General features: G+C 37.3%; 3 protein-coding genes across 4 annotated transcripts; 1 reads left to right on the top strand and 2 right to left on the bottom strand.

Annotated features, from left to right (window-relative positions):
• The first annotated feature begins 9,194 nt into the window (after positions 1-9,194).
• LOC106300468 (casparian strip membrane protein 2) lies at positions 9,195-10,092 on the top strand. The gene is made up of 3 exons (XM_013736621.1): positions 9,195-9,516; positions 9,604-9,727; positions 9,829-10,092. The coding sequence occupies exons 1-3, from the start codon at positions 9,242-9,244 to the stop codon at positions 10,042-10,044; spliced, it is 615 nt and encodes a 204-aa protein (XP_013592075.1). The 5' UTR covers positions 9,195-9,241; the 3' UTR covers positions 10,045-10,092.
• Positions 10,093-10,469: 377 nt separating this feature from the next.
• Positions 10,470-16,988, bottom strand: LOC106340198 (protein trichome birefringence-like 8). Its single transcript, XM_013779075.1, is given in 10 exon segments — positions 10,470-10,782; positions 10,871-11,029; positions 11,112-11,504; positions 11,616-11,824; positions 14,672-14,770; positions 14,886-14,959; positions 15,076-15,400; positions 15,517-15,682; positions 16,576-16,744; positions 16,916-16,988. Coding segments are annotated over 10 exon segments (1,980 nt in total).
• A 2,209-nt stretch (positions 16,989-19,197) lies between these two features.
• Positions 19,198-21,622, bottom strand: LOC106327578 (B3 domain-containing protein At3g11580). Of its 2 annotated transcripts, none has more exons than XM_013765749.1 (3): positions 20,908-21,622; positions 20,161-20,354; positions 19,198-19,799 (listed from the first exon to the last, which is right to left on the bottom strand). In XM_013765749.1, exons 1-3 carry the CDS (start codon positions 21,488-21,490, stop codon positions 19,746-19,748), a joined length of 831 nt encoding a protein of 276 aa, XP_013621203.1. In that variant the 5' UTR covers positions 21,491-21,622; the 3' UTR covers positions 19,198-19,745. The 2 variants fall into 2 exon arrangements, with proteins under 2 accessions (XP_013621203.1, XP_013621213.1); XM_013765759.1 differs by having other exon boundaries at positions 20,161-20,321.
• Positions 21,623-21,628: the final 6 nt, after the last annotated feature.

The raw sequence follows: 21,628 nt of genomic DNA, 5'->3' as shown, positions 1-21,628 counted from the left end.
GTGACGAAGATGGAGGGTTGATGGAGACCGGAGAGCTGAGACTCGTGTTCACCAGCGCTAAAGACGACGACGATGACTGTACCTGGACGAAATCAGGGAATTCATTACTCGCAACCTCCATCGCCAACGAAGTCGTCGACGGCGAAGCGGTCATGGTTGACGACGAAGCAGAGGTCATGGTCGACGACGACGTCGGAGCCGGCGGAAGAGATTCAACGGCGAGACCACATGAGATACTTTGTATTTCCGAGGACGATGATGGTGGAGGAGGAATGATTCCTGACTCCATGGAAGCTTGTAGAGATAAGGTGGAGGAGAAGAGTGGAGAGGACGTCGGAGCTGACTTATCGGCGACGATTCACTCCCGATTCGCCGAATTTCAGTCGTAAGTGATTTCTTATGGATCCGCCTTCTCGATCGCAAAGAGGGGCGCGTTCAGGCTCGTGACTTTTTTTTGTACCTTTTGTTAACTCTAATTCACAATGTTCATTGTACAACTTAGGTGTTGTGTACTCCGAAATGATGCAATATGACAGTGCCTTGTGCTGCTACGTGAAAGCTGCACTTGAGACGCCCATGTATACCGAAGCATATTGTAACATGGGTGTCATATATAAGAACAGTGGTGACTTGGAGATGGCAATCACTTGTTACGAGCGGTAACATAAATGTTACTTCATTGCTAGATTACGTGTGGACAACACGTTTTGCTATGTTTAAGTTATTTTAACTGTTGATATCATTAGGACCGATTTTGACCCAACTAAAATTGAAGACTCGTGTTCAAAATTCTTAATACTTAATTATATCGCAATAATAAAATATTAGTCAACATTAGCAAACACACATTTTTATTACTTTGTATACATTATCTAAGATATTTAATATAAATTAAAATTAACCAATATTTACAATTTTATTTGAAATATGAATATTATATTATGATATACATATTTAAAAGGTTCTAGAAGTTTATATGCATTGAACACGGTACATAATATTTACAAAGTACAATTTATATTTTTAAAACCATATAAATTTATTCATAAATACATTTTTTTACATTTATAGCAGCATAAATAGACAATGGTAGTTAAATTAAAAGTACAACTTTATAGACAAATCAGCTGTATTAGGTAATTTAAAAATTATTATAAAATAAAACATATTTTTAAAAATAGATATTCACGCAAGAATTAGTAAAAAGTAGAAGATATATCTTTTCTCATATAGATCAGACCCGGACAGACAGATATGCTCGTCGAAGAATCTGCTCGTCGAAGAATCTGCTCGTCTGCCACCACTTGATCTAATAATTTTATAACGGTTTTTGTGCATGACACATAAAACCACCTATTAAGGAGCAAAATTCCAGTGACGTTCAAATTCCGATGGTTTATCATAAGCCCTTCTAAAATAAATTCCATCTTTCTTGGCAGTCCAATATCTATTTATGATGTTGGGTAAATTTAATATTAGACATTAACTATTTACCACTGCTCAAAGAAATTTTGTGCGAAAAATATTAGTAACCAGTAATAAAATATAATGTTGTGAAACAAGAGAATAAAATCTGTATGTTTCTGTTATTATTCATAAACATAAGGAGTCATTTATGTATATGCAATTACACCGTCATAGAATAATAGAAAAACTAGAGAAAGAAAATATAAATATGGAAACAGTACAAATCATAAGGAAAATGAAACTAGGTTTGGCCGACTCTCTCTCTAGGCGCCGGGTCTCTCTCTCTCCTCTAGGGCGCGGCCGACTCTCTTTCTCTCTAGCATTGGGCCGGTTATGGACCGGACCGGTTATGGACATCCAAAATATATAACACTCCTTATTGGATGCCATAACCATACAGAGTTTGTAATACACTTTAGATGTTGCCTCATTAAAACCTTACCAGAAAAACCCAGTGGGACAAAACCATGGTGAAGGAAAAAGAGTACAACACGGATTACTCCCCCTGTTCTGAACATCACTAAAGGTCTTTCAGTTAACGCATCCCAATCTGATGCATGAGTTTTCTGAACGTGCAGGTAGGAAGTGATTTGGTGAACAGGTCGACTGAGTTGTCACTGGAACGCACTTGGACGACTTGGACCTCGCCGGCTTTCTGAAGCTCGTGCGTGAAGAAGAACTTAGGCAGGATGTGCTTCGTCCGGTCTCCTTTGATGTAGCCATCCTTAAGCTGAGCAATGCAAGCTGCATTGTCCTCATACATCACGGTTGGCGCGTCCTTGCCTTCGGTCATCCCACAATCAACTCGTATATGGTTGGTCATGGACCGTAACCACACACACTCGCGGCTAGCCTCATGTATTGCCAATATCTCCGAGTGGTTAGATGATGTAGCCGCGATCGTCTGCTTCATGGAACGCCATGATATGGTTGTTCCACCATGTGTAAACACATAGTCTGTCTGTGATCGAGCCTTGTGTGGATCCGAATGATAACCTGCATCAGCAAAGTCAACTAAACCATCTTTGTTATGGTTAGTATAAAATAGACCCAAGTCTTTTGTTCCTTGCAGGTAACGAAGAACATGTTTAATCTCGTTCCAGTGCCTTTGGGTCGGACATGAGCTAAATCTTGATAATAGATTCACGGCAAAACATATATCTGGTCGTGTATGACTAGCCAGATACATCAAAGCTCCTATGGCACGGAGATATGACACTTCGGGACCTAGGACATCTTCATCGTCCATCTTAGGACGGAACAGATCAGTGTCCAGGCCGAGAGACCTCACGACCATGGGGCTAGACAATGGATGAGACTCGGCCATGTTAAATCTCTTGAGTACTTTCTCTGTTTATGCCATTTGATGCACAAGGATTCCATCTTTAATGTACTCAAGCTGTAATCCCAAACAAAATTTTGTTTTTCCTAGATCTTTCACCTCGAATTATTTCTTAAGATATTCAACTGTTTGGGAGATCTCTCCAGAGGTTCCTAGGATATTCAAATCATCAACATACACTGCTATAATCACAAAGCCCTGGCCGAATTTTTATAAAGATACAAGGGCTGATCGGATCATTCTTATGTATCCTTCTCTCTAGGTACTCACTTAACCTATTGTACCACATTCGACCTGGTTGTTTCAATCCATAAAGTGACTTATTCAACTTTATATACTCGATTTGTTTTTCAACTTTATACCCTCTGGTACTTTCATATAAATCTCATTATCCAGTGGTCCATATAAGTATGCAGTTACAACATCCATTAACCGCAAGTCTAATTTCTCTCTTATAGCCAGACTTATCAGGAATCTAAAAGTAGTAGCATCCACCACAGGGGAGTATGTCTCTTCATAATCTATTCTTGGTCTTTGTGAGAATCCTTGTGCAACAAGCCGTGCTTTATATCTAACGACATTACCATGTTTATTTCTCTTCCTCACAAAGACCCACTTATGGCCGACTGGTTTAACATCATATGGTGTCCGGACTATTGGTCCAAAGACATCTCTCTTCTTTAAAGAGTTTAACTCCACGTTTATAGCTTCTTTCCATTTGATCCAATCTGATCGGTGAGTGCACGCTAAGATAGACGTGGGTTTATGATCCTCATTATCATCCATGATTTCAAGTGCTACATTGCATGCAAATATATCATCAATGTCAACATTCTTTCTATTCCATTGTATCCCAGACAAGACATAATTTATTAAGATCTCATTATTATCAGGACCATCAGTACCTTGAATCTTGGCGTCCCAAGAATCATGTTTAGATACATCAGGGCTGGCCGCATCTAAGCATTCATGATCGGCCGCGATCGCTATTAGGGTTTGGGATCGGCTGCGGCTAAGTCTTGGGATTTAGAGACTGTCGCGGTCGTGTCTAGGGTTTCAACAACCTCGGTTTTATTATCTGCACCTTTCTTTGTTTTCCGAGGTTCTTATCTTTGGAACCTATTAGTCTACCACGTTTCAAACGTTGTCTAGACTCTGTAGCAATTTCATTGTGTCCCTCTTGAACATCAATTCTTATTGGTGCATTAGCAGCTGGTATATATGACTTAGCCACTCTTTTCGGGTCAGCAAATTGGCACATAAACGGCACAGCAAAATGTCTTAAGATGGGATATGCCTGGCTCATGACCCGTAAGCAATTGTAATGGAGAATATCTATGTTCACTAGACGGTCTTGTCCGAATCAATTCGTCCGCGTGTAAGACCGCGTGTCCCCAAGCTGTAGCCGGAAGGTTAGACCTCATAAGAAATGGTCTAGCTATGAGTTGTATGCGTTTTATGAATGATTCGGCCAAGCTGTTCTGTGTATGTACATGTGCCACGAAGGGTTCCACACTTACCCCCATGGACATAAAGTAATCATTAAACGCTTGGGACGTGAACTCACCAGCATTATCAAGACAAAGAGTAAAATTCTCGGTGGCCACTTTGTTCAATACGGCATTGGCTTCTATCATACCAACCTTGGCGTAATAAAGGCCAGTAGAGAGCGCATGTATAGACTCTAGGACTTTCTTATGTCCTTGGCCGATCTCTATGATCTAAAGGAACTCTTTATTTCCTTCGCCCGTAGTCTCAATATGAAAACCATTCATTCGAATGTCTTTAAAGCTCAATAGGCTTCTCTTAGAGCTGGGTGAATATAATGCATCATATATCTCTAGATGCGTACTCTTAGGCAACAGGATGTTGGCCTGGCCGTAGCCCTCTATGAGACTGGCTATACCCGCAATGGTATTGATATTGGCGTTTTTCATTGTTAGATTTAAGAAATATCTTTTGTCTCTTAAGATCGTGTGGCTTGACCCACTGTCCACAACGAATACATCCATATCATATTTCATTCTTCAGAACAAACTATGGAATGATACTTTAGAGACTTCTTATAAAAACTTTCATTCATTAATAAAATAAGTTCAAAGCAATCAAAACATAGAAAACACAAAGCAAAGCACACAAAAACATAGATGTCGAATTAAACTTCATTCTTTTAGACAATCTGAAGTTTCATAATCCATAAGATCGTCTTGTTCATGATTGAAATCATTTTCACCATCTTGATAAGTCATGTGAGCTTCAGGATTCTCCCCTTTCAAACTCTCTTGGTAGAGATCAACGAGATGTTTGGGAGTCCTACATGTCTTAGCCCAATGATTGTCCATACCACATCTATGACACACGGATTTGGTCGAGTTTTGTGGCTTGAATTATGTACCACGGCCTCGGCCATGTCCACGGCCTCCATAGGAGCCACGGCCATATGAGTTACCTCGGCCTCGACCGAACGAATTACGGCCTCAACCACCACGTCCATGCCATTTTCCACGACCACGGTCATGTTGGCTATTACCCTGGAAATGGTTCGACTCTTTCTTATCATCTACGGTCGCATGTGCCTCAGGTAATAGATTTGTTCCAGGAGGTCTCAATTCACTGTTTCTCATCAACAGTTCATTGTTCTGCTCAGCGAGCAAGAGACAAGAGATCAGATTAGCATAAGTAGAGAAGCCCTTCTCACGATACTGTTGTTGTAACAACACATTGCTTGTGTGGAAGGTGGAAAAGGTTTTCTCAATCATATCCTTATCTGTTATATCCTCACCACATAGTTTCAATTTCGAAACTATTTTAAATAGGGCCGAGTTATATTCGTCCACAGACTTAAAGTCCTGGATTCTGAGATTCCTCCAATCATATGTAGCCTTTGGTAATAACATTGTTCTCTGGTGATCATATCTCGTTTTCAACTCTGTCCAAAGGTCTAGAGGATTCTCAATAGTCAAATATTGATCTTTGAGACTCTCAATAAGATGATGGCGTATAATCAATATCGTATTGTATCTATCTTTCTCACTTGCATTATTATCTTCGGTGATACATTCACAGAGTCCATTGGATTTCATGATGGTCTTAGTATCAAGTGCCCATTGCAAGTAATTATCTCCAGAGATTTAGGGCAGCAAAATCCAAGTTGTTGATTTTCGACATCTGAAATCATATGTTTTATCTTTAAGATTATAGTGTTCAATGTTCTCTATATGATGCAATCAAAACAAGCTTAAACGGATATGCAATGTTTAAACAAGCCGCACGTCCAAACGAGGTGATCAGTTCATTCGGATATGATGCAAGCCGCACGGCCGAGACAAGTATGAACAATCTTATCAAACGGTTTCTATATGATCTTAATGCAATCGGTTATTCATCATAGCAAGAACGATTCTAAGTGATCATGAAACCTCAATAAAACAATCAAGCAATGTATCGAGGGGTTTAGTTACTATCAACCTAACGATCATATTCAATGAGATAATGCAATTAGGGTTTCAATATAAGCAAGTCTGGTTAGGGATTAATCAAGACTATCAAGCGATTCCAAATTCATTCAATCGGTTTTATTAATTCAAACAACTGAATTCAAGAATGAGATTGATCAATCCTAGCAATCGGTTCTATGTGATGATAATCAGATTCAAAACATTCAATCACATAAACAATCAAATCAAATTTCGATTTCAGATTAGGGTTTGCATGGTATGCATGCGGCTAGGCTTTAGGGAATTAGGGTTTCGATTTTAGTCAAGCAATAAGATTCAATATAGGTTATTAGGGATTGGATCTATTGCCTTAGGGTTTGGTTCTTAGGTTTTAGTTTTACCTAAACCTCAATGTCGGGTTGAATGTATCACCGAATAGAGAAGAACGCGGGCTGATCGTTGTTGTCGGGTCGCAAACAGGTTGTTGTCTGTCGCGAACGGATTGAAGCTGAGACGAGTCGCGAACGGGAGCAAGCAGCTATCGGGTCGTGAACGTGCTGGCTGTCGAGCTGCGAACGGTATCGGGTCGCGTCGAGCAGGCTGAGATCGTGTCTCGCGAACAGGCTGAAGTCGCGAGCTGAGGAACGGACTGAGGTCGCGTGTTGAGATCGGGAACGCCTTTAGTATGGGGTTTTAGGTTCTCGATCAGATTAGGGTTCGTCGGCTTTAGGGTTTATCGCCGGGATGAGATTAGGGTTTTAGGGTTCGGACTTTAGCTTAGGGTTTAGAGCGTAATCGTGCTGATAACGTGTTGTGAAACAAGAGAATAAAATTTGTATGTTTCTGTTATTATTCATAAACATAAGGAGCCCTTTATATATATGCAATTACACCGTCATAGAATAATAGAAAAACTAGAGAAAAGAAATACAAATATGGAAAGAGTACAAAACATAAGGAAAAGGAAACTAGGTTTGGCCGACTCTCTCTCTACGCGCCGGCTCTCTCTCTCCTCTAGGGTGCGGCCGACTCTCTCTCTCTCTAGCATTAGGCCGGTTATGGACCGGGCGGGTCATGGACATCCAGATTTATAACATATAACAAATTTTGTGGCTAATTAATAATACTTCCAAACCTTTGTAGATGGGCTCTGTCAAATCAAACCAAATTTCGCCCAGTCGCTTAATAACCTTTGGTGTTGTCTACACAGTCCAGGTTTGATATTAGAACAAGGGCGTCTCAATGATTCCTTAAAAATAATAAATAGAGTCAATAGAATGGTAATATTACAGGGGGAAATGGATGCTGCTGCCAGCATGATCGAGAAACAATCCAGGTAAAATCCACCTAAGCAGAAACTTTTAACAACTTAGGTTTGATTTTTCTCTCTCCTGTTATTTACGAGGTATCCTGACATGAGACCACTGCTCGGGAATTATAGTCCTCCATGAGTTTTAGATTGTTTTTCTACTTTCCTGGTGCTAAGTGCCGTTTATATTCTGTTATAACCACTACCACCATCGGATATATATATCTTCCCAGATTTCTCCACTCATTCAGTATCTTATTTCATTGAAGCGCTTCTCAGGCATCATGATTACACAAAGTACAAAGTCGTGGTTTATTCAGTGGTCGTTAAGGTATTTTTTTCTTTTCTTGATTTTTTTTTATATATGTATTATACGTTTTCCGTTAAAGCGATTCATTTCCTCCCTTTTGAGCAACTAATCTCTCATGGTTTTGCAGGCATATGCAAAAACATTTAGGTTTAGGGATAAAATGTTGAAGAAAGATGGAGTTTGACACATTGTATTACTGAAAAATGCCGACGCTAATATATTGACATTATGAAAATTTTGAGTATGATTTACATTTCATGCAGTTTGGACACATTCCCTTATGATGGAACAACCACTACCTGTGAATCTCCCTATACATGTGAGTCCCATGTGTTATTATGGCTGGTTCAGTACATGCTCATAATGTTGATGTCAGTCTTCTCAGCAAACGTTGGTAAGCTCTCGGTTATGTTTTTGTTTCTTGGCAAAATTGCTTCTTACTCGGGACATCCCGTCTTCTTTTTTATTCAGGTTTAGGACACCTGGTTGCTTAAAATGAGGATGAGTATGTGCAGTTATCTGTTGATCCAGCTTCTGATGTGACCGCTCTTTCAAAACTGAGATAAGTCTTGGTCCGTCCTTTGCTGTTGCTCTTGAATCCGCATACCGGAATATGTGGAAAAAGTACTGCAAAGGTGAAAAGTACCGTCCTTAAAGAAAATTCAATGCCTTTGCAGATTGTGGACTCATATGGGTGAAGATCTGAAAGAGAGTCAGTCCATGAGATCTTCCTCTCTTTTTCACTTCCAAGACTATAGGAACTAGACTTGTAGATTACTTGTCTAGTAAAAGGAATTTTGTAAAATCACTCTTTTTCTTTCTTTTTCTTTTTGGTTCTCTCATCCAGCTTAATTTAGCTTTATAGTGATTCTTGGTAAGTTTAGGGGGAAGTGGATTTAATTGGAGTTTTTCGTCTCGTTTGAGAGATAAAGTTGTTGCATCAGATAGGGACATAGGGTTTAAGTAATGAGCCATATGATAGTAAATGGAGTATACTTTTATAGCCAAAGCTTTTCAGCGCCTAGGTTATCTGTTAAGTTTGAAAATCATGCGTAGTAGTTGCCACATTGACATAACTGAAGATAATAAATTATTAAACCACCAGTATATATGTATATTTAGTTAAAAAAAGTCTACAGACTGTTGACTTGTATTATTATATATAATTATGCTTTGCTAACTCCATATATACTAATAAGTGCACTAGCAACTACTCTTCATTCCCCACTTCGTCTGCTCCATTGATTCTACCAAAACCATATAAAGTACTATAAAAATCACTAATCTTGTTACTTTTCTTCACCACCAAAGCATCAAACTGTCTACTGATTCTCCTCTTCAAAGTAACTCAAAACATTTAATTAATCTCAAGAAAGATGAAGAACGAATCTACCGTCATTGATGTCCCTGCGGAATCTAGCTCAGCCATGAAAGGATCAGCTCCTTTAATCGGTGTGGCTAGAGACCACACTACTAATGGCTCAGGTGGATACAAGAGAGGTCTCTCAATCTTCGACTTCCTCCTTCGTTTAGCTGCCATTATTGCAGCATCAGTAGCCGCTGGAACGATGTTTACAAGCGACGAGACTCTTCCCTTCTTTACACAGTTCTTACAGTTCGAAGCTGGCTACGACGATCTACCAACTTTCCAGTTACGTGTTTATTACATGTCTGATGTCAATTATACTGTTTTTCTTGTGACGCAAGTCACCTAATGATGTCATGTGTTGTTTTTCAGGTTCTTTGTGATTGCCATGTCCATGATCTCAGGATATCTCCTCCTATCTCTCCCTTTCTCCGTAGTCACCATCGTTCGCCCTCTCGCCACAGCCCCAAGACTCCTCTTGCTCGTTCTAGACACTGTACATACTCCAACCTCTTCAATACTATTATTATGTAACCAATATTGCTAAAACTCTAATGATTTACTGATAGATAAATAATTTATATATGATTAAATCAGGCGGCAATGGCGTTTAACATGGCAGCTGCGTCATCGGCTGCGGCGATAGGGTATCTAGCACACAATGGAAACCAGAACACGAACTGGCTCCCCATTTGCCAACAGTTTGGAGACTTCTGTCAGAAAACCAGTGGAGCTGTGGTCTCCTCCTTTGTCTCGGTCGTCTTCTTCATCATTCTCGTCGTCCTCTCCGGTGTCGCTCTCAAAAGGCACTAATCACTTACAAATATGTGTTCATTATTGTTAAAACTATTAATTATAGTCCTGTCCTGCCTTGTGTCTGTTGTGTTGATCTTTTTGTAAAAGGAAAATGAAAATGTGATGCTTTTGTGAAAGAAAAACGAAATGATTTTCTCAAGTTGCATCTTCTTTAGTTAAGTATTTTACTCGTTTCCTTACTGTTGATTAAAACAGATAATGAATGTCACGTTTACCACTAAGTGAGTTTCTTACATTTTTTATATTGATATTTTAATAACATTTTGTTATAATTTTGTAAAAAGTAAACCATTAATAAATGGCATGTGTATAACTGAAGCATTTAGCAATTTCTCAAATGGAAAAAAGATTTATTTATCTTCAATTATTTATTTATCTTGCTATTTTGCTGAGCATGTACTCACTAGCAACTTATTATCTTTTCATTTTGTTTGGTAATTCATTGCCAATAGCTGCGCATAGAGAATCTCATTCTCATGCAAGCACCAGTGACTACAATCTTGAGGAGCATTTTCAGGAACATCCGGACCACGATACCTTGAAGGATGACCATCTTTCCTGAACTCAGCCAGATATGTAATGTTCATAAACTTAACCCTTCAATATTCATATCTCATTTCTTGCAATACTTTAGAGATATAACTGTTGTGGACAGGATCAGATTCCATCTTCTTCATATCAATCTCTGGCTCTGTCTCTGCATCACACAAACCACCCAAGTTCCATGTCCCATTCCTACAACAACCAAAAGAAAACACTTAATTAATAAAACCAATTTTAAAGACTCTTGTCTGATTCTCCTTAGACTGTTGTGAAAACATACCTATAATGCACAGGAGAAAGGCTTCTGAAGAAGATATAACTATTCTTGGGGTCTAGTCTCTCTAAAACCCATGACTTTCATGTCTTTAAAGACTTCTCAAACCCCTCCATTACACTCATTGTCTTGTTTAACTTACCTCCCTCCTGAAAAAAGACACCTCTGAAACAACAACAACAACAATGACAGTAAGAGTACTTATCGATCACCTTTGTCTTGTTTGAGTTCACATGAAGATTCTTACGCGTTAAAGGTTTTGTCCTCGTTCCACCAATGTCCTGTGTTAAAGACCAAAACATCAGACCCGGCCCATCTTTTTGACTGCCAGTTAAACTCATCGACTCTAACCGTCATTCTGACATCTTCCGGTGAGTTCTCAGGTGGCCGACCAATCACGACAAGAAACGGGGTTCTATGATACTCAACGGTTAGGTTATGTTCTGGAAACCGCATCGAAAGGAAACCCTTGTGCTTGGTTATAGGGTTCCCATTAACTTCATATATCTCAGATTCGTTAGAAGCAGCTTGTGAAAGCATACACAAAAGAGACTCCCATTGGTTTCTTCCGATGGCATCTCCGACAGACACTATCCTCCTATTCCGACTCCTCTCCAGAAAATCACTTACGTTGAATCTATAATCGTTTCACACCAAAACAATGTCGTAACCCTAGATGTTTGTCTTAACCTAGACCATTGCCTTGAGTCTCAAGCAACAACAAAAAAAACATAAACCGACACTCTTCTCCGTAAGATCGCAGCAGCCGTGTGGTTGCCATCGCCATTGTCGAAAACCAGACTCTTTTCTACCGTTATTCAGACAACGAAAACCAGAATCCAGAAACCGACACTCTTCTCCGTAATAGGTTTCGTGAACGTCACATTTTCGTCTAAGAACCCATTTACCGTATGAATAGTCGACTACATACCTCGTTATTTCTTGGTTCCTTCCTTTTCCCTGAGAGCATGATTATCCTATGATTAGGCCTGGGGCGTTCGGGTACCCGTTGGCGTTCGAATCGGGTTTTTCGGGTTTACGCTCCTAAGTTCCTTACTAAAATTTTATTAATACGGTCGGGTTCGGATAATAACACTTCGGGTTCAGTTCAAAATTGTATTACGTCACAAAACCCATAAAGTAATCATATATCGTACGGATTCGGGTTATATCGGTTCGGTTCAAAAATAACTGAAGTAAAAAATAAAATTTTTGAAGCAAAACATAAAGAAAAACATCTAAATTAAATAAAAATTAATCTATCACACATAAAATTGATAAAATAACAATAAAATATTAAATCAAACATGAAAACAAACATCATTTATAAACAATATGTATTGCCTTATAGAGAGTAGAATTTTATTTCAATGAGCAAATTATAAAATATTATTTATAACTAATTGTGTACTTAAATCATTTATTATTATTTTAATATTTATTATTATATATCATATTACCACAAATATTGAATTTAATAATGGGAATACTTATATATATTTCAAAATATTTATATTGACTATTAATTTCGGATTTTTTGGGTTACCCATTCGGGTTCGGTTAATAACACTTCGGATTCAGATATTTTTTGTACCACCCTACAAGACCCGTTCGGGTATTTTTACATTCGGGTCGGATAACGGGTCGGATTTTTCGGTTCGAGTTCGGTTCAGATTTCGGGTTCCGGATTTTATGCCCAGGCCTACCTTTAAGTGGGTTTCTTAATGATTATTTAATACTTTAAATGTATTTAAGTGGGGTTAAGAACTCTAGTTAAGAAACTCTCATTTTAAGCGGTCCAATGAGAGTTTCTTAATTAGGGGTTCTTAAAAAAAAAAAAAAAGTTAGATAAAATTCATTTATTAAATAAAAAATATTAAAAGATAACATTTAAAACATTGATATAAAACAAAACATAAAAATAAAGATTAGTACAATAATCGAGAATAATTTGAAAGAAACATTTCGAACTCAGTTGTTGTCTTCATCACGTCCAAACTTACTCCATAAATGTTCAACCAAATCAGCTTTGAGCTGTTGATGCATTTGTCTATCACGAATTCTAGTTCGAACACCCATCATATTGGCGATATTTGAAGGGATATCTGTAGAATACGTGAGATCGACATGTGAAGTTCCGGTGTCTTCTCCTTGTTGGAACTCTAAAACATCAAAATGAGTGTATCCATCTTGTTCGTCTTCTACTATCATATTATGGAGTACAATACATGCTCTCATAATCCTCTCAGTTTTGGCTTTATCCCAAAAAAGTGCTGAATTTTTAACAATGGCAAAGCGAGCTTGCAAGACTCCAAAAACCCGCTCGACATCTTTTCGGACAGCTTCTTGATGTTGAGCAAATAAAACTGCTTTTGGCCCTTATGGTATTGGAATAGATTGGATAAAAGTTGTCTATTTCGTGTAAATACCGTCTGTGAGATAGTAAGTCAAATGATACTCTCTTCCATTGACGGAGAAAGTGACTTTTGGAGCTTGACCTTTTATTATGTCATCAAAAACAGGTGAGTGATCAAGAACATTGATATCATTTAAGGAACCTGGAGGTCCCAAAAATGCATGTCATATCCATAGATCATGCGAAGCAACCGCTTCTAAAACGATTGTGGGTTTTGCCGAACCACGTGAATATTGACTTTTCCAAGCGGTGGGACAATTCTTCCACTCCCAATGCATACAATCGATGCTTCTTATCATCCCGGGAAATCCACGATGCTCACCAATATCAAGTAAACGTTGAAGATCAGCTGGTGTTGGTCTTCTGAGATACTCATCTCCTAATAAATATATTATTCCTTCCACAAAATGTTCCACACATGACCGAGTAGTGGTTTCACCGAGTCGGAGGTATTCATCAACAACATCAGCCGCGGAACCATATGCCAAGACACGAATGACTGCTGTACACTTTTGAAGTGGAGAGAGACTAAGCCTTCCGAGAGCATCTTTCTTTTGTCGAAAAAAATCAACTTCATTGGAGAGTCGATCAACAATAGGCATGAACAATGGCTTGTTCATTCTAAATCGTCGTCGGAATAGATTTTCAGGATATGTTGGAGTTTCACTGAAATAATCATTCCATAAATGTACATCTCCTTCTTCACGATTCCGTTCGATATGAACTCGTTTTTTTCTTTTTTTCCTTCCTTCTTGATCATCATAACTAATGGCTAAATTTTCAAATGTTTGATCAAAATGTTGATCAAAATATTGATCAAAATATTGATCAAAATTTTTATTATCTACTCCCTCAAAAGTGTTATGAAAAGAAGAAGCCATAGAATTGATATTTTTGATTCTTTTGTCGAATAAGAAAAAGGGTGTGTTTATTCTTTTTGACTGGAAAGAGAGAATGAAGATTGTGATCAATCGAAAGAGAGAATGAAGCTTGTGATCAAGAGAGAATAACGCTTGTGATCTTCTCATCAAGAGAGAATAATACTAGTGATCAAGGAGAAAGAAAGAATGAGGCTTTGTGATCAAGGAGAAAGAGAGAAGAACACTAGTGAATCAATTTTTTTTTTGCTGAGATCTCGGTTTTGTTGAGATCAAGGAGAAAGAGAGAATCAATTTTTCTTTAGAGACGTGAGAAGTAAAGAAGAAGCATTTGTGATTATATAGACAAGCATAAACTTTATAAAATCAATGTTTCACTCGACCACTCTTGTGACACATACAGACAACCCAAGTGACATATACATCTTGTGACACATACGGACCACTCAAATGACATACATCTTATGACACATACGGACAACTCTTGTGACTTCCATCTCTTGTGACACATACAGACAACGCTTGTGACTTCCTTCTCGTAACATCCTCTCTGGTCACATACGGCCTCTCGCGACATCCTCTCTGGTCACATACGGCCTCGTGACATCCTCTCTGCAAGTACACACACGCAAACAAGTAAACTCCTTGTGTTTTAATAATACATGAAGCATTGAAATAAAATAAACCGAGCATTTAAATAAAACAAACCGAGCGTTGAACATTTCACATTGAAATAAAACACAGAGCATTTAACATAGAGTTCAAACAACTTAAGACACATAACCGAGCATGGAACAAAATCTGAAACAGAACATGAAACACATAGACTAAAGACACTGAAACAATAACATGACACAAGTACAAACATTTAACCCAACATCTCTGAAATTAGCTTCTCCTTCAGAGCTTCTTCAAACTGAGATCTGGCTCGTTTTTATCAATGAGACTCTGGAGCAGACCCATCTTAAGTCTTTCTTTAGCCGCCAAGTCTTGCTCTTTGATAGACCACATGCGCTGATACTCCGAGACACCCAGTTGATCAACTACGTTTCTCTTACCACCTGCTCCTTTAGCTGCCTTAACACTAACAGGACGTTTGGTGGGGTGATCATCATTCGTAGTTGCCTGAGAGATAGCCTCTTCCCCTCCATCCTCACACCTTCTCTTCTTAGCGCTTGATGTTTGTGGTCCATCAAGCTTAGCACTTGCAAGGGCACTCCATTTCTGATCGTTTTTCAGCTCCTCCAAAGCATGGTGAAGATTAAACTTAATCTTATGATCGTTGAAGAATATTTGGTGCTCTGACCACTAGTTTTATGTCTTGTTGCAGCCTCATAGAAGCCATAGAACTTACAAACAAGATCGTTCATCTTCTGCCACCTTTGCTTACACTGAATGGCCTCTCGTTTTTGACCTCTTTCCACCTTTGGACTAGCTGCATAGTAAGCTGCTATGCGTTTCCAGAAGGTACCGGCTTTCTGCTCATTGCTTACAATAGGGTCTTTGCTTGTGTTTAGCCATGCGCTAATGAGCACAAGATCATCTGTGGGAGTTCATTTCTTCCTTTCTTTGCGCTCTCGAGGTGAGTCTTCACAGAAGCTGGAAGTTTCAGTACATTGAGTACTGAAACCAGGGACTTGTGATGAAAAACTCGCATAATGAAAGGGTTCAGGATGGACAATATCTTGTTGACTGTTCAACAGGTCAACAAAATTCGTTGTCTGAGTAAATGGTTTCGTTGAATCCATTTCCTAATATGCGAGAGAAGATAGGAAGAAGAAGAAAGGTGTTTGAAGAAGAATAAAATGGGAGATCGTGTTAGAAGATGAAAAGAAAAGAGAGAAAGCCCCGGTTTTAATACATGAAAAGAAAAGAAGGTTGTGTTAGTTGGCTTTTAATTGCCTTAACTCTTTGAGTTAAGTTGAGATGAGTAGACTTCTATCTAACATATTTATTACCAAGCTTTTAATTGCCTTTACTCTTTGAGTTAAGCACACAGTCCTAACACGCATTCATCTCTAATACAAGCATTCATCACAACTGAGAGTTATCAGAAGCATTCATCACAACCACAACCACAACCTAACAACCATATTCACTAAGCATAACCTAACTCTAACAAGCATTTAGTAACCTAACCGAGAGTCGCAAGTAGAGAGATCAAGTTTGCACACTTACCTAACCGACATGGGGTGATTCGCCTCCAAGAAATAAGCTGTCTTTGGCTCCTCAAGTTCTCACTCCCGATGCATTCTGATCTCAAACCAAATTAGCAATGCACTCAGTGTAATCACGAACCATATAATCAAAAAACAAGTGTCTTCATATTCATAACACCTAATTTAATCAGTGATTTCAATTACCTACAAAACTCTAATTAAAATCTCTTTCAACAGAGTGAAAAGAAGGAAAAAGACCCAATCTTGATGATAATGGTATCACATCGGAAGAACTTGAGCTTCTCCATGGTGGCAGGGTGGAGAGATGCAACGAAGTTATCATCATTGATGGCTTCATCGACGACAAGTCTCTTGGGAGACTTCTTCTTCTCCACAATAGCCGATAGAGAAATCTTTCTTCGATTTCCTGATAACAAGATAAAAAAGAATTCACCTTTGAACATTAGACACTAGATCAATCAAAACCCTCATCGAACAAAATACAAAGAAGGATGAGGTGAGAAAGTTAATTACTTGGGTAGTTGATCTCGAAGTTGAAGAGATCGTGAGAGACATCTGAAAGAGCGATGGAAGAGACCGTGCGGAGACGAGAGAAGATGGAAAAGACGCCATTCGGAGCAAGAGAGTCGTCGATCGTGGTGAGTTTCCATTGTTACGAAGACGGCGAAGATGAGAGAAGACGGAGGAGACACCGTCAGAAGCGAGAGAGTCGTCGAGCGTGGTGGGTTTTCATCGTTCTTCGGACGGCGAAGAGGAGAGAAGACGGAGGAGACGGCGAAGAGGAGAGAAGACGGAGGAAACGGCGACAGTAGCGAGAGAGTCGCCGATCGTTTCTCTTCCCTTCGGAGAAAACGAGAAAACCAAAAGACAAAAAAGAAGAAAGAGAGAAAGGAGAGAAGAATAAGATTTGATCTCTCTCCCTTCTTGACGTGAAATTTGTGAATATGTGATCTTGTTTACCAAAGTATTAGTAATAAATATATATGTTCCGGGAACGCAATAAATACGTAATTAATAATCAATAGATCCACTATTAATTCACCCATGTGAGAAAACACAAATTTCAATAGATGAATATTACAAAAGCAATTAACTTATAATAAAAAAATGTTTCCTCACATGCTCGCTTCTACATGTGTTATCTAAATGACATTCAGTTTCCCAATATATTTAAAACTATTATGTTTTCATTAAAACTATTTATATATTATTCATCAATTTGATGAGTTTCTTCTGATTTTCAAAGCGGGTAGCTTTACAGTTTCTGCCCTTGTAAAATACGAAAGCATTGTTACATAATGTTGAAGTTATCCATACATGATACATGATAGCGCATGCTGCTTTTTGCTTTAAATTCTAAAAAAAATTCATAATAAAAATCAATAGCAAATCACTACTTTTATAGTATTACTAGAAATAAAGAAACAATTTGAGATTGAAGAATCAAGCGATTTATTACCATACTAAAAAGAGAATCGTGCATACAAGGCAAGTCTATGAAGACTTACCTTTACAACATGTGCAAAGGATTTGAGCTTTTGACTAATTTATGGATATATGATTATACATAGGGAAATATCCTTAAAAAAATTTATATCACAAATATAGATTGTAAAGATTAAAATGACCAAAATGTTTCATTAAAAAGGTAAATATACACTTATATCCCTATGGTTAACTAATTCCTTATTGTTTAGAGTTAAGGTGTGAGATTTGGAATTGAGATTTAAAATTTTATAAAATAAAATATAAATATTAAAAATTTGAAAATAAAAATTCTAAAAATAGTTTCAAAAAGTATTTTCAAATTACAAAAAGAAATTTTGAAAAAATAAGTAATTAAAAAAATAAAATTTTATAAAATAAAATATAAATATTAAAAATTTGAAAATAAAAATTCTAAAAATAGTTTCAAAAAGTATTTTCAAATTACAAAAAGAAATTTTGAAAAAATAAGTAATTAAAAAAATAAAATTTTATAAAATAAAATATAAATATTAAAAATTTGAAAATAAAAATTCTAAAAATAGTTTCAAAAAGTATTTTCAAATTACAAAAAGAAATTTTGAAAAAATAAGTAATTAAAAAAATAAAATTTTATAAAAAAAATCGAATTTGAAAACATATAATCTAAAACTATAAAAAAAATATTATTTTTAATTATTATTTTAATTTTTTTTTTTAATTTTTAATTTTTTTATTTTTTTATATATCTAAGGTATAATGATCATTATTAAATGAAACATTTTGGTCATTTTCCTTCTTATGGTCTATTTTTATGATTAAAACTTAAAAATTGTCTATTTAAGAGAATTGCCCTTATACATATGTTTCTTTTTAATTTACTATGTTCCTACGTGTAGTTATATTACTTATATACATAAACAAACATAATAAAAAGATAAATACTATCAAGTAGTTATATATATAATCTTTCTCTTTTTTTAACAACATATAATCTTTTAAATGGCCAAGACTACTAGTTAATTTCCCAAAACTCTAGTATTTGGACCCAGGGCGAAAACTCAAATGGCTTTAAAGCCCAGCCCAGAGAAAGAAAGAGAACAGACTTCTTTGTTATGGTGTGGATGAGAGAACTCTTGAAGAGCACTTCAGGAACCAAAGAGAGGAGACGAGAATATCTGAATTATAAATACGAACTAGAAAACATAGAATAGCAAAGTCCTTATCGTTTCGTTTGCATTTACATTTGCAATTGCGTTCCATGTTATATTATAATCATAAAAATGGCAAACGTAAACGCAAAGAAACAATTGGGACCGTAACTCGTTTGTTTTGTCAGAATGAATATCTTGTATAAATGATTCAGATATTCCTTCCACACTTTCTCTGCAGTTCAAAAGAAAAAAACAAAGAGAATCAAAAGAAGAGTAATATAGAATAAAATGGTCCTTAGGTTTTGCTTTGGACCAGATAGAGAAGGCGTTGTAAGTTGTAACATAACATACATTTTTACACACATGCTATGCCCTCTTCTTTAATTATGTGTTAGGGCCACAGTTTTTTCTTCATGTAATCTCATCACATGAATCACAACATTTCCCAAATCATCTTTCATCGTCATTGATTCATATACATGCACGTATACATGATACAAGCTCTCAAATGACCTTTTTGCGAGTTTCATTGAAGTTATCTCAGATTCTCAGGCATCAAATAATACACATTTTTAACTCTCTGGCTCAAATGTTGAAAAAGAAAATTCTACTCTTTTTTTATTTTTGTTTTCAAATTGGTTAAATAGTAAATAACTAAGTACATAATAATAAAGTTATACTGATATTAATTGTCCTCCTTTTTGGTGTTTGTCTATGACAACTGGGCCAAGTATGGACTCATAATCTAAAGTCAAAATCTAAAAGATTGTCCATTCGTTTCGGATATCGTCAACCTCGTCTATCTCCTACCTGTTCCATTGCTTCCCCAGCAAATGAGATATTCTGTTCACAAAACCATCACGCAACTATTGTTATTATTATCACTTTATCTTCTGCATAAAAAATCATGCTACGGTACAGAAGAAAAAGAAAATTAAAATCATGTTAGGCTACAAAGTTATCATCAACAAATTGGCCATGTGCTTTACATTCAAGTGCAGTATTAGTCATCCTGATTCCTTCTATACAATATTTATTAAACAAAAGCTCTTTCAGGTCTATTTAAAAAAATTACTAAGTTTCTATGTCTCATCTCGAGAAACAGCCACGACATCTGTTTAATACTTAATTATTGGCATAGTAGCATAGACATACTTGACGTAAGCAAATTGAATATGACAGAATGAGAAAAACAAAATATTACCATTGGATGAGGAGTTGAGTAATAGTAAAAGTGTTGGCCATTGTAGCCGTCGGGACACGGTGGTGGCTCGACAACGTCGCCGTGACATTCCAGGTTAACTCCAAATAGCCTCACCGTCCTCGAGCTCCCTGTAACCACCGTCGGTGTCTCAGCGACGGCGCCTACAATTTTCCACCGTCGCGACACGCGCGCGTCTTTTAGTTACATATTTTTTTTTATTAGTTAGAGGAAGAAATAACGAGCACGTTAGTCTAAGTTGATTGGACGGTTCTCCTTAGTTTACAACTTGACGAAGATTATTGAAATTGCACGCGGCTTTATTTTCTTGTCCAGAATAAAAATGACATGACGAAAGAAAAACAAAGAGATATATCTATTACAAAATGTTATTTCAGGTTGTTATTTTACATATATATACACATGCAACTAATCTAATTGTCACATATTTTAGGATAAAATAAAATAACTCCTGGGCGATTTTAATTCCGACAATTTTGTGTAAGAAAATAAAATATCCACCAGCTAAAATGGTTAAGCTCAGTCTAAATTATGTTTAAGGTAATCTAAAACACCAAGCATAAAATAATAACCTATATTATAAAAATGTACGAACGTATATATTTTGGTGAAAAGAAAAGACATTATCTATGACACATATCTTTAAAAACAGTAAGTGTATATATATCTGACACAGATAAGAGAAAAATAACAAAAAAAAAAATTGAGATAAGAGATAAAAAGTTTTACCATAGTGTGAATACTCTTGGTGAATGTTAGGGTAAGAACTAGTTGACGCGTGTACTTGACGGTATGGTGTAGTCAAGCCGTTGCTCCAGTACGCCGTCGTGTTAACTCGAGCATCTTGAGAGACGACGGAGATGGCGGAAGGGGAAGAAACCTCGCCGCGTTTTCGCCAACCAATGAAGACTCTATGTAGATCAAAACGGTGGCGCTGAAAGAAAACAACGTCCCCTGCGTGGAGCTGCTTGTCTTTCACGTACCTGCTCCATCCTTTGGTCAACACGTAGCTTTGGCTACTGTTCCAATACGAGTATCTGAATTTCCAACACTTGCCTGACTCGTCCTCGAAGGTCAGAAGCATCCCTTTCTCCGTCGTCTCGGCCGCCGCCACGTCATCGGCGGCATTATTGAGAGGGAAGTGTTTCTCGGCGTGTTGTTTCGGTATGACTAAACGATTTAGCTTTCCGACGTCGCTTGGTGTTAGTGATTTCTCGAACAAATACTCTCTATCAACAACGGCGTCGTTTTGGTGATGGTGCAACGAGGGAGTGTTGTGGTGGATGTCCCTCGAGTAATGGTTGCCTGACATTTTTTTTGCTTGTGAGTGAGAGAGAGTAGAGAGGATGTGCAGAGGTTTGGTGGTGAAAGGGAGATGGGTAATGGTACTAATATAGTATTATACGAAGGAGAGAGGAAAAGAGAGTGTGTAGAAAAAAAAAAAATTGGG

Source organism: Brassica oleracea, chromosome C1 (assembly GCF_000695525.1).
Source record: "Brassica oleracea var. oleracea cultivar TO1000 chromosome C1, BOL, whole genome shotgun sequence".
In the NCBI taxonomy this organism is placed as follows: domain Eukaryota; kingdom Viridiplantae; phylum Streptophyta; class Magnoliopsida; order Brassicales; family Brassicaceae; genus Brassica; species Brassica oleracea.
Note: the sequence above shows the minus strand (reverse complement) of the source record. Positions and strands in the feature narration are given on the sequence as shown.

What these genes read in the sequence shown, in the direction of transcription:
- LOC106300468 (XM_013736621.1), top strand. Translation starts at nt 9,242, where the DNA reads ATGAAGAACGAATCTACCGTCATTGATGTCCCTGCGGAATCTAGCTCA. An exon ending in GACGATCTACCAACTTTCCA is followed by an intron (nt 9,517 to 9,603) that starts GTTACGTGTTTA and finishes GTTGTTTTTCAG; the next exon opens with GTTCTTTGTGATTGCCATGT. An exon ending in TCTTGCTCGTTCTAGACACT is followed by an intron (nt 9,728 to 9,828) that starts GTACATACTCCA and finishes TGATTAAATCAG; the next exon opens with GCGGCAATGGCGTTTAACAT.
- LOC106327578 (XM_013765749.1), bottom strand. Translation starts at nt 21,490, where the DNA reads ATGTCAGGCAACCATTACTCGAGGGACATCCACCACAACACTCCCTCG. An exon ending in CCAAGAGTATTCACACTATG is followed by an intron (nt 20,355 to 20,907) that starts GTAAAACTTTTT and finishes TGTAACTAAAAG; the next exon opens with ACGCGCGCGTGTCGCGACGG. An exon ending in ACTCAACTCCTCATCCAATG is followed by an intron (nt 19,800 to 20,160) that starts GTAATATTTTGT and finishes TTTTGTGAACAG; the next exon opens with AATATCTCATTTGCTGGGGA.